Source organism: Gobius niger (genome assembly GCF_951799975.1).
Source record: "Gobius niger genome assembly, chromosome: 4".
NCBI lineage: Eukaryota > Metazoa > Chordata > Actinopteri > Gobiiformes > Gobiidae > Gobius > Gobius niger.
The window spans coordinates 7,592,403-7,605,202 of record NC_136855.1 but is presented as its reverse complement, the minus strand read 5'-3'; the positions used below and the strand labels follow the sequence as shown (position 1 = coordinate 7,605,202).

The following is a 12,800-nucleotide window of genomic DNA, read 5'->3' as shown; positions in this document are numbered from 1 at the left end:
AAAATTGAATGAATTGTGTATAATTGACCGTTTGGATCTGAAATGTTAGGTAACATAAGTATTATTAAATAATTGTATTTTTTCAAAAGTCTATCCCTTTGCTGCGGAGTACCACTTTGACCAATGAGACGAGCTCTCCTGTGTCTGGTCCAATCAGGAAAGAAGGGGGAGGAGTTTAATCATTTACTTCTGAAAATTTTGTTCCTGCTCTCCTCATTTTACAAACTAAGAAGTTCTTTCTGGTTAAAGAGGGGAGGAGTTTGACTGTCACCCTCACTTTGCAAACTTACAGACTATCACTTTAATGCTTTTAATGCTTTTAATGGCATTTCAGGCTTTCATTCCCCTGAGCGTGTACCTGAGGTGTTGGTGGGGGACCCGTCCCGCAGCATCTCCAAAGCCATGAATCCAAACGCGTTGAGCCTGTAGTTGAAGCTGACATAGACCACGCCGGTGTCCGCCGCCAGCCGCTCTGTGGGGGAGTACCCGGGCTCGCCCCCGCTCAGCTCGTGCAGGTACCCCCCGTGCACCCACACCATGACGGGGAGCGGGGCAGCCGGGTGCAGGCTGGGGGTCCACACGTTCAGAAACAGGCAGTCCTCGTGTCCCAGGACGATCCCGGAGGCGGAGAGGGGCTGGACCTGAGCGCACATGCTCCCAAAGCGCATGGCATTGTACACCGCGTCGCTGTTACACGCCGGGGCCACGGGGGGCGCCCACCGCAGCGGGCCGACAGGAGCGGCGGCATAACGCAGGCCTTTGAAGGAGTATGCTCCGTTTTTCTGAAAAGGACAAAGAAACTGTCAGGAAGTTTGTGTGAGAGGGGAAGGGTGGGTTTCCTTCATCAATCAAAAATATGCAGCCCAATCCTCCTCCCTGTCCCATCTGCTCATGTTGGCACTGAGCAACAGCGCCGTACTGCCCATGTGCGCGAACCAGGCGCTACTGTTAGCCAAACAAACTCTGTAGCACCTCCGTGGAAACTTCACGACTGTAGTGATGGGTCAGTCGCGAACAAGTCGGTACCAAGAGCCGGCTCTTTTAACCTGTGATGACAGTAGACACAGCACAGGTAAGGTTGGTGGCTGTAATGCGATCTATAGCACTACCTGCAGCCCGTGTGTGAGGAACAAACTTGCTGTTTACACAAGACCAAGATCTCTACAAACTTAAAATAATCCACAAATGTAGTCAGCGCATTTGGTGTTTTAAGCCACTTTTTATTTGAGAAAATCTGCTTCATCTTTTCGGTTTTATGGTTAGATTGACTCACACTGTGTTTGTGGAGTGAAAAGAAAACAATGCGATCACACGATAGGTTGGAAATACCTCTGTAATACTATAAGCCATTAGCACTTTATTATAGCAATGAAAACAGACATTCTTCTGTTCTTTTTCATTTCTTTCTTGACTGTAGTTGTTGTTTTGTCATGGGAACATTCGAACAGCTCATTTAACAAACTATGAATCAAAATCTCTGCTAAATTTGTCTGAAATTTAAACTTTTTTAAATAAATAAAAATTTAAGAGCCATTTGGGGGCTGATTCATCGAAGCTCTTCATATGAAGGGGCGCCAAATATCCATGAATAATAAATCCACCCAATTTTTACCTCGTTCAGACATTTCACAAGAGGAAAACCGGTTTAGTAGAGCCTGCACTTCTGACTAGCACATATTGCCCATTACATTAGCTGTTTTCCCAGGCGAGGAAAAACCAAAAAATAGCAACAGAAAAGTGATAAAAATGTGACAAAAAAGTGGTAAAAAAGCCACAAAAGAGCAACAAAAAACCAAACAAAAAATTGATGGAAAAAAAATGAAAAAGAAACAACAAGCGGAAAAGATCCATTTAGATGAGGCTGTGCCCTTATGGATTTGGGTAAAGCTGAACTGAATAAAATACACTTGCTCACGGCGGGGGCTAAACATCGCAATGAAAATTGTTTCACCAACTAAACCTCAGTCACTATGGACATGCTGCATGTCATTTTGAAGCACAGAACCTGGAGAATTCCCCTCTAAGGACAATAAAATAAATAAAAACCTCCGCAATTGTATTTTGATTGCTGAGACGAGCAACAGTATGCTAAAGCTAGCAGCAGCTTGCTAATGCTAATGGCTACTAATCAAGGTTGGGTCAGAAACTATGATTTGATCACGTAATGAAATAAAATCGGCCACTGCTGGAGTGGCCAAGTGTTTGTATAATAGTTTATGAAATAACTCAAATTACTTTATGTTAGAGGTTAATAATAATACAACCTAAAAGCCTGTCGTACACGAGGATATTTAGTGCAGAAAAGTCAAGTGATCCTTGAGATAGCTGAACCGTAGGGGTGCAACGGTTCAGCTACGGTGCAAGTGCGATATAAATTATTAAAATAAATTAATAAATACAGTAAATAGTATGAATAGTGAAATAAAAAAGCCTAAATGCTCATAGTGAATCTAAAGTTTTAAAAAAATGCAGCGCACGGTCACATGTCAGCCATGAGCTTGTTAAGTCGTAAGTTTTTGGTGTCGCTTTAGACGGAAGATAAAACTTGCACATTGCGCTACATTTGATTTGAGGCTTGTGTTTGGGCTCTATCTGAGTGTCTGCAGCCTTCAGTTTAGTGGTTAGTGATGATGACACACACTAAATTGAAACATATGATGATGTCACTGTCGTCACATTTTAGCACTGCGCTGCATCGTGGCACTGTGCATTGTTACACCCCTAATAAATAGTAAATAGCAGTGAAAACAGCCTATGGTATTTCGCGGTGAGTCAAGTGAAATGAAACCAGTCGTGCGCACTCACGTGTGCGCCCCTGTAGGTGCCACAGGGGGTGGTGACCTGTGCGGCGCTGGGGGGCAGCGTCTTTGCCATGTATCCCAGGTACGTGGCCAGGACGAGCAGAGCCAGGACACCCATGCAGATGAGAACAATGCAGCGGCGGGACAGCACCAGCAGGGGGCTCACATACTGCCGGTGCCGGGCGTACTGCACCTCATTCTCTTCCTCGTCCTGAACCAGGTACCGGTACTCGTTTCTCCCGCTGACCTCGAACGCCTCCTCACTCATCTTTGACCTGCTGGAACACACCGAACACAGCGGCGTCAGGGAAACGAAACAAGCAAACACGGAGAGACGAGAGGTCGGTCCAGAAAAACGGTTTCATATTCTCTGAAAGAAGATGGTCCAACATAGGGCTGGGCATTTAATATCATTTTATTCAAATCACAATTTTAAGAAAGGTCGAGTGCTGCAGCGCCTGTCAGGTCAATCCCAGGAAAACACTCGAGACCAAACAAGCAGGAAGCACTGGATGGCACATGCGGCACCAAGAGAAGAGGACATGGTGATTTTAAAATCAGCTGCAAAGTTGCGCTAACTCGTCAAATGGGCAAATAGAAACACACGGGGGAGGAACAGCTGTCAGAGGAACAGGACACATGCACAGGGATGGAAAGTTTACCTTCGAAGAGGAAAACTAACCGATCACTGTATGGACCATGTGGACTATTTCTGAGGCTGCAGCGGTGGATTAGCTGGACTTTAACAGTGAATTGTAAGTTAGATCTTCTTTTATACTCATAAATGCACTGTTTACGAGTATTTCTTTCTGTAAATAGTAGTTGTTAGAAGCTTCAGAGCCTCACAAGGCCACGACTTACAGAGTGAAGCGCTGACATTTTTCAAACATTTCACTTTTTTGCGTCTCCTTTGCAAATGTTTGTGTGTTGCGTGGGCAGGTGAGGAAATGTTATACTGTGAGGCTAGAAGTGTGGAGCTTGTTTTTGCCGATGAGTTAGCAGCAGTTTTCAGTTTGGCCGCAGCATCTGTTTACTTGTAAGTCCGTGAAAGGCCACATTTATTGTTTTTTTCCTTTAAAACAAAAAAAATCGATTATATTTTTTTCCAAAATTACCCAGCCCTAGTCCAACATCAATAACACAAGAAGCCACAGGACACTTCCTGACTAAGACTCACGCATTTTTGATGTAAAAAAAAAAAAAGAAAACATACGGTAGGTTAACAACAAACAAATGCTCAGTTTAAGCCCTCATTATTCATTTTGCTAAATTAGGCTACATTCAGGCTGCTCTTTTTTTTTTCAGGTCATTCATATCACGGTCTAATATGACCTGTATGTGATATGTGTGAACAGGATGGATCATCTTGAATGTCTTTGGAGAATGTTCATACAGTCTTAAAACTATGAAAGATTGTTTTTTAAGTGAGACAGGTTTGTTTATCTGCTTCACTAGTTTTGATAGTCATCCTCAGGAGCATCACCTGGTGGTGATTTGGTGAATTGACGAGTCATAGGCTGATTACATGGATTTGCCAGTCAGTTGGGATGGCTTGTGCCCCCTACTGACCTTTTCTCTAGAACTGCGTCCCAGCTGTGGGATAAGCTGTATGTGCGTCATTTCTGCAGAGAGTAACAAGGGTCACCATTGGATCCGAGAAGCCAAAACGTGCATCACAGGGCTCTAGACTAACTTTTTAATATTGACCTAAATAAAAAACATTTTAAATTGCCTTTTTCATATGGATAAGAGCGTAATTCATGTAATTTTATTTTATTTTATTTTATTTTTAGCACTGTTCTTCTCTAATTTTGTCTTTCAATCCTTTTTTTCTCCCTAATCTTTCTTGACAATTGTTTGTCTGTCTTTCCAAATCTGTAATACTGTATCATTGTTACTTGCAGGATATTCTCTTAGAAAATTAAATGTGACTACCAAGTAATATCTTATTAATCACAGACAAAAGGTACCAGATTTAGCCTAAAGCCTAAATAAAATACAGGAGCTGAATCTGCTGCTGCTGCTGAGGGCGGGTCATAACTGACAGCAACTGCAGCTGTTAGCTCTCTGTTAGCTTTACGTTTGCTCTCTGCTAGCTTTACGTTTGCTCTGTTAGCTTTACGTTAGCTCTCTGTTAGCTTTACGTTAGCTCTCTGTTAGCTTTACGCTAGCTCTCTGTTAGCTTTATGTTAGCTCTCTGTTAGCTTTACGTTAGATCTTTGCTAGCTTTATGCTAGCTCTCTGTTAGCTTTACGTTAGCTCTCTGTTAGCTTTACGTTAGCTCTCTGTTAGCTTTACGCTAGCTCTCTGTTAGCTTTATGTTAGCTCTCTGTTAGCTTTACGTTAGATCTTTGCTAGCTTTATGCTAGCTCTCTGTTAGCTTTACGTTAGCTCTCTGTTAGCTTTACGTTAGCTCTCTGTTAGCTTTACGCTAGCTCTCTGTTAGCTTTATGTTAGCTCTCTGTTAGCTTTATGTTAGCTCACTGCTACAAGCCACTAACGAAAATAATAATCTTTAAAGTTTTTAATGTGTTGCACGTGGGCAGTAGATTTTGCGACACAGCGCCGTGGATCTGGCAATGCTAGGAGCCATGAATTAATAACGGCTTATCATTTTAAGAAGGAAAATACGTTTTTTTCAGGCAATCAGCTTTTGACTATGGACTCGTGCCAACTTCATTCATAACAAGTGTATATGTTTTTCTCCTGCTCTACTTCAATCACATTTGTCATGAAAGGATCAGACACAGGTCGCATAGGGGCCTGCAGGTGTGAGAGGGTTGGCTTTAAAATACATTTCCATTTTGGTTTCTGACCCGACACTGTAAAACTTCACTTATTTATATATTTTATTATGAAACATATATATATAATAATCATATTTCGCTTGTTATTTCACATTTTGGTTTATAATGTTGTAACAGGATTTAATTTTCTTTAAAATCCATCTAATATTTATATCATATGCATTGCCTTTCTTACGGTGGTACTACTTCTTGGCGTAGGGATATGAGTTCACATATAAAGGTCACTGTAATAAGTTACGGGCCATTCTATTAATTGATCCGAAAATAAAGATTCCGCTGGAGCTATTCCCTCTCCGTGTGCTGTTTACCCACGACCTTTGGACTTGTAACACTGATCAAAGCACTACAACTATACGTGTTGCACTGGAGGCAGCGGTTTGTGGACATTTCAGCATTAAGCGCGTGAGGCTAACTGCACTAACTACAGCCTTTACACGGACATTTGTTGGCGAGACTTATTCAGGGCAATGGAGGTGAATGGGACCACTATTTACCAGCTGTGGTTCTCCCTTTTAACTCCAAAGTGAAACATTGCAGCCCCCTAGTGGTCATCTTACTACCAGGAGTGGGCGCATTATACGTAAACCACTGTGCCTTCGCTCATGAGAAAGAACTTAAAAAAAAAAAAAAAAAAAACTTTTGTTCACGTTGCAGTTTACACTTCGTGACAATATTTTATGGTGGTGATTGAATGTTAAGGATTTCAGGGTAATATTAATTTTGTCTTAAGTAACTATATTTCGAAATGAATTCTTTTGAAGAGGGGATTTCATTTTCTTTAAAATCCATCTAATATTTATATACGCATTGCCTTTCTTACGGTGGTACTACTTCTTGGCGTAAGGACATGAGTTCACATGTAAAAGTGGAGCTATTCCCTCTCCGTGTGCTGTTTACCCACGACCTTTGGACTTGTAACACCGATCAAAACACTACAACTATACGTGTTACAATGTTTTTCATTATCTGTGATCCAGTAAATATGATTTAATAGTATCATAGATAGTACAACTTCGCCCGCCAGGCTCAGGCTCTGCAGCCGCCTCGCTCTCACGAGAACCAGTGGCTCATCTTATTCAGACCTGCACTGTTTGGTCCACTTTAAACGGATCAGGGTTCGTTTTGAACGCTGGTCCGGATTTTTTATTCAGGCGTGAATACAACAAACGAATCCTGTTGCAGATCAAAGAACCGGACCGAGACCCACTTATTCAGGTGGTCTCGGTCCGGCTTCCAAACAGACTCTGGTCCAGTTCGCTCCAGGTGTGAATATAAACCACTGTTGATCCGAAACAACTGCGGGAAACATGCGCCTTTTTGGGCTTAACAAGCCACCGTAGCAAAGCACCGTGGGAAAAGTTATCCCTTCGCGGCTGCTAACGCTAATACTGGATCGATGCTACAAACAATGAGCTGTGGACAGACCTGGAGCCTCCTGGATATTTGGGCAGATGCACTAACCCAACTGCTAGAAAAGACACACAAAAATGCGTTCGTGTTTAGCGAGAAAATGAAGGAGAGGGGCTTCGAGCATCTCCTCCTGAACAGCCGCGGTCGTCAAAGTGGAAAAAACTTCGCCTAACTTAAATGAAAGTGCAGACACATTAAAGAAAAGCTGGAGCATCAAGACCAACAGTTTGTCCCGTGGACATAATGGAAACAAACAGCTCAGCAGACGACCCTTCATCAGCACAAAACACCTCTTCCTCCAGCTGCTCCGGTGAAGCTGAGGTTTCTTTTATTATTATAGTAAGCATCAAATTTTAATTTTAATTATTATTTATTATTTGTTGTGGTCCTTGCTGTCCAATGGGAGCATCGATCGTCACACACGTGTATGTGTTTACAAAATATAGTTCTCTTGCAAAAAGTACAGTCTGAATACGAACTGCACCAAACGGAAAAAAAAAGTCCGCTTCTGATCCGGAACAAACAAGTGGAGCAAAGGACTTTTCTGGTCTGAATAGCACAGGCATGCGTACCGGAGTTTTGGATAATCCGATTTGTGAAGTGAATAAATTTGACCACTGGGTTATCTGATTGTGATCTGAGTTCTCTGACCATGTAAACCCAGGGGTTAAAGTGGGCGGGAACGGTCGGGAACGGCACAGGCTCAAATGAAAACATGGCTCTGTAAAACGGTGTGTAAGACGCTAAAGTGAGAAAACAGGAGGCTTATCGTTGGACGGACTGACCGAAGCACAAGGAAAGTGTGAATCGTGTTTTTTTGCTGGGATTATTCTCTTCGCGGTCCGCGGCAGGTGCAGCGTGTGTTCCTGCCTTCACCGGTGCAAAGGGCTTGACCAGCTACGTTAAGGTAAGGAGACTCCAGTTCAGTTGTGGATGTTTGTAAAGTGGAGGATGAAGCTGATGGTGCGTGAGTTTTGGAAAACTGTACTGCACCTGCAGCACTCGTGTTTGACCGCTCAACACGCTAAACCTCGCTCTCCGGGCCCTAATTTAGCTAAATAAGTTAACATCCCAATCATTAATCTGACAGGTGCATTTTTGCTTCCTTTCTGCTCTGACTTCATTCGGGACGTCGTTGTGGGAAATGTACCAGCGCAGGGATGCTCTTTGTGAAGTTAACAACAGGTAAAAAAGAGAGGCTGAAGCTGAATACGTGGATGAGCTTCATCTCCGAGGAGCGCTTCTTTCACTGACTTTTTTCATTAAGCGCGAGGTCTGGACAGAACAGTAGCTCAGATGTTTGGTTATTTATTATGTCTATGGTCAGCCGTCTGTCCACTCAGCGCTGAGGAGCAGTGGCTGAGCAGGAGATAGTCATGTTGTTTGAGTTGTACTGGTCTTGGTTCAGTTGGTCCTCACATGTAACTCTCTCATTCTAGGTCTATTCAAGCAGTGATGACAATTTGATTTTTATTCATTTATCCCAAAAATATGAATATATTTGGTAGTGGGAGGCTCACGCCTGACCGGCCCAGTGGCCAATGACAAACCACAAATCTCCCCCAGTGAAAAAAGTACTGGAAGAGCCCTCCTCTAAGCAATGCTGACTGTGAAAAAGGACTTTCTCAGATAAACAACATAACAACAAGCCAAAATGGTTAATAAGTAATGTTTCAGCACTCATGTTCATTTCTTTGGTTGTGCCTCCTTTGAATAAGTGGATCCTGACAAATATGTTAAGAAATGGGTTCTTCTTAGACGTAAGACTGCAGACCACCATGCCTGCCCAGAGAGGAGCTTAAAGGGGCTAGATGCAAGTTCGTCATTTTATACTCACTACTGCCACCTCAGGTCTTATGCGTAACTGCAGCTTCTATATTAAGCTCATGCACGATGGCACTTTGGACTCGAATTAACACCTTTCTGAGTGACAGTGCAGGATTATAGAGGCAGTTAAACAGGTGAACAGGTCTGAGCTCATTCTACACATTAGGACTTGGCTGGAACATATAGGGGGAGGAAAATACTTAGTTTTTGCATTTTTAAACTCCGTATAGTCCCTTTAATAGATTATAGAAACAAATAAACTGAGTGGATCTGGCAAAAGCAGAATTTGTTCATTTAGTAAATCACACAGACCCCCAAACATTTATGATTGTTAAAACCTGCTAAAGGATATCTAAAAATAATTCAAGGCCTTAATGGATCTATATCATGCTATTTTAGCCATTCCAAAGTTAAGTATAGGCATGTATATGAATGATTGTACCTCTACCACTATTGAGCACTCATTTTTGTGATAAATATAAGTGTTTTCTGGAGGTATTTTTCAAACCCGGACGACACAACGCTTCGATTCAGTTAACTCCGCCCCCTCTCTCCGCACATACTTTACCGTAATATAAATAAACAGCAATAAGTGAAGATACTTCACAATGCAGTTATATGGAGTTGACATCTGCAACACAGCTTCATAAATGGCTAACACACATGCTAATATGCTAACACACAAGCTAACCCGCGTTTGGATTGACTCACCCTCTGCTCCATCGCTGTTTACATTATGGGACTCGCGTTGGTTATAAAAGTTAATCCACTTTGATTCAGGCGAAGGTTCACCAAACATCCATCAGAGACACAGAAAAACAACCAGAATAAGTTGCAACAAGCTCCATCTTCAGCTGCAGCGCAAACATGACTGATCTGTTCAGACGCTCAGGGGATGTGTTCGTTGTTTTGTTTTTGTTTTTTTTTCTCTTTGCATCTCTCTTACGACAGAAATAATGAAAAGGGTGGTTTACAAATTAAAATCAGGCCGTAAGCATAGAATTAAGACATTACATTACAGACGTCGAGCACTTCCGTTCCGCTGTGTCGACACAACTGAACACTCAGTCGTTCACCAGGAGAGGGCGGAGCAGCTGCTCAGAGAGCAGGATTCAGGAGGATTACTGAGAGCTGCGTGAATGAAGCCACAAACCACTCTGGGGGTGTTTTTAATAAGGAAATAGCATAACAACATGGCTAAAAGCTCCAAAAAGTCGATTTTGCATGATATAGGACCTTTAAAAAAAATAGAAAATAAAATAAATACAGTGTCAAATACCTAATATTGTGCAGTATGAATACTATATACTGTTCAGAACCCAAACCTTCTCTCTTTTTCCCCACACGGACTAACAGCAATGACACCGACATGTGCAAAAGGACTGTTTCCAAATTTGGCCGAGAAGTAAACAGTGCGTTTGTTATTGCATCACAGGCTCGCTCAGAGGACGGGAAGAACGGTGTTTTAGATCGTCTGGTGCTAGGTTATCTGGTCAAACAGCTGGCGCGTCAGCTGTGTTGACGATAGGCTACCACGCTACCTAACGAGACTCAACAACGCTTATATTTCGTCTCAAACAACATATCCGATTGTCTCCTCAGTGCTCACCACTCCAATGCACCCTTACCTTGACATCGATTCAGTTAAATGGACGCTGGCGCTCACAGAGAAGCCATGTGTTCGGTTGAAAGTATACGAGCATGTCCCAGTTGATTCAGCCAAAGGTCTCAGCTGGTAATGCAAATTAGGAGCAAAACAGCTGTTTGTGGGCGTGTCCTTTTGGGCCACCTTGATGAAACCAGTCAATGAAACAACATTTCTTATGTGATCTGTCTGATCATTTTTCCACATTATGCTTCATTAAGAGTGTAGCTGAGTGGCTGCTTCCTTTAGACCTGTGCAATTTCCATTTTCATTTGCAAAGACAAGAAAAACGACGTGCAGAATAAATGCAATTGAGAAATATTGGTTTTAGCCGCGCATGTTTTGTTGTTAGTTGGTGCGACAGCTAAGGTCATGGACTCTGATGCCAGAGGTCGCTGGTTCGATACCAGTAAAGGAAGATCACAAAGATTTATTGATTTCAGATTTCAGATACAGTTCATCAACAATTGGTGTATTTTTCACCAGCTATATGCGAATTCTACAAGCACACACGCGCCAATCTATGCAGGACATCCACTGATATTATTCTTTGTGTTCAAATAAAAGTGCATTTCCCTATGTATAAGACAAAAAAGAGGCTCGACCGATCTCTCCCTGCTCTACAAGCATCCACAGCAGGGCACCTGTGGCTGTGTTGCCTGGCCTCCACTCTGACGTCTGTGGGGGTGGGGGGTGCTCTTGGGGATAGGTAAAGACAAATCAATTGTCGATGAACTGTATCTGAAATCAATAAATCTTTGTGATCTTCCTTTACTGGTATCGAACCAGCGACATCTGGCACCAGAGTCCATGACCTTAGCTGTCGCACCAACTAACAACAGAACATGCGTGGCTAAAACCAATATTTCTCAATTGCATTTATTCTACACGTCGTTTTTCTTGTCTTTGCAAATGAAAATGGAAATTGCACAGGTCTAAAGGAAGCAGCCACTCAGCTACACTCTTAATGAAGCATAATGTGGAAAAATGATCAGACAGATCACATAAGAAATGTTGTTTCATTGACTGGTTTCATCAAGGTGGCCCAAAAGGACACGCCCACAAACAGCTGTTTTGCTCCTAATTTGCATTACCAGCTGAGACCTTTGGCTGAATCAACTGGGACATGCTCTATACTTTCAACCGAACACATGGCTTCTCTGTGAGCGCCAGCGTCCATTTAACTGAATCGATGTCAAGGTAAGGGTGCATTGGAGTGGTGAGCACTGAGGAGACAATCGGATATGTTGTTTGAGACGAAATATAAGCGTTGTTGAGTCTCGTTAGGTAGCGTGGTAGCCTATCGTCAACACAGCTGACGCGCCAGCTGTTTGACCAGATAACCTAGCACCAGACGATCTAAAACAGCGTGACAATGGGCGGATATTCCAGCTATTTCAGAATATTCTCTGAGCATCGCAGTAAACGCACCTTATATCCCACAGCTGCATTCAAGCATTCGAGTATTTTACGCGTTATTGATAAGACAAAGAAAAGAAGATGACCCTATGTCAGAAGTGGCAACTTTCGTGCGCTTCCACAACATTTCGGAACATGCACAAGGAGAGTCTAAAGTTCGTCAGACAGATTAGCGAAAGAGTTCGGATTTAAGAGTAAAAAAACAAGAGAAGCGTGGAAACTTACCGCGGTTAACAAGCATGAAAGTTGTGGATAAAGTTGTGCATATTTCAGCCACTGCTGCGCACTCTCTCTCTCCTCTTCTTCTTCTTCTTCGTAGGGTTTAATGGCAGACTGCTCGCCATTGTAGCGCGTGTGCCGCCACCTGCTGTACGTCGTCTGCCACAACACGAACGAGACACTGCGGGAGGAGACTTTTTAAAGAGGGGGTATTATGCTTTTTTCAGCCACATAGCACCAGTCTATGGCACACTACAATGATGACGAAACCTTCTGTTGGTCTGTAAATGCAGTAAATTAGAATAACTGCCTTGTATAAAATTGCTCTTTCAAAATGGCGGTAGCGAAAGACTTGAAATAGGCCCCTGTCTCTTTAAGAACCTCTGACCCTTTCCGACACGCCGCCTCCACACGCTGTCTGTGGCATCACAACACTGCGCTCGTTGTCTCAACTGTATTGAAACTACGATCGGTGCATTTTAATTTTTATTGTTGGAAAGGAGCTACTGTTTATCACTTTGTGAACAATGGCCACACAGGATATTATTTGGAGACAAACCTTCCACACCGGACGCTTGGAAGGGGCTCTTGCCTGAAAAATAACTGCTGTTTGGAGGCTATCTCTTTGCATCTGCCATGCCCTATGGATCTCTAAATATACCCCCATGGACG

The 12,800-nt window shown here is 42.8% G+C and overlaps 1 protein-coding gene across 1 annotated transcript in view; it reads right to left on the bottom strand.

Moving 5' to 3' along the window:
• LOC306961936 (para-nitrobenzyl esterase) overlaps positions 1 to 12,221 on the bottom strand; it is a 40,403-nt gene extending 28,182 nt beyond the window's left edge. The window contains exons 1-3 of the mRNA XM_079554909.1: positions 12,135 to 12,221; positions 2,806 to 3,076; positions 359 to 782 (exon numbers count right to left, since the gene is read on the bottom strand). Of these exons, the coding sequence (XP_079411035.1) occupies positions 359 to 782; positions 2,806 to 3,069 (688 nt within the window). The 5' untranslated portion in view covers positions 3,070 to 3,076; positions 12,135 to 12,221. The remainder of the gene's footprint in view (positions 1 to 358; positions 783 to 2,805; positions 3,077 to 12,134) is intronic.
• Positions 12,222 to 12,800: the final 579 nt, after the last annotated feature.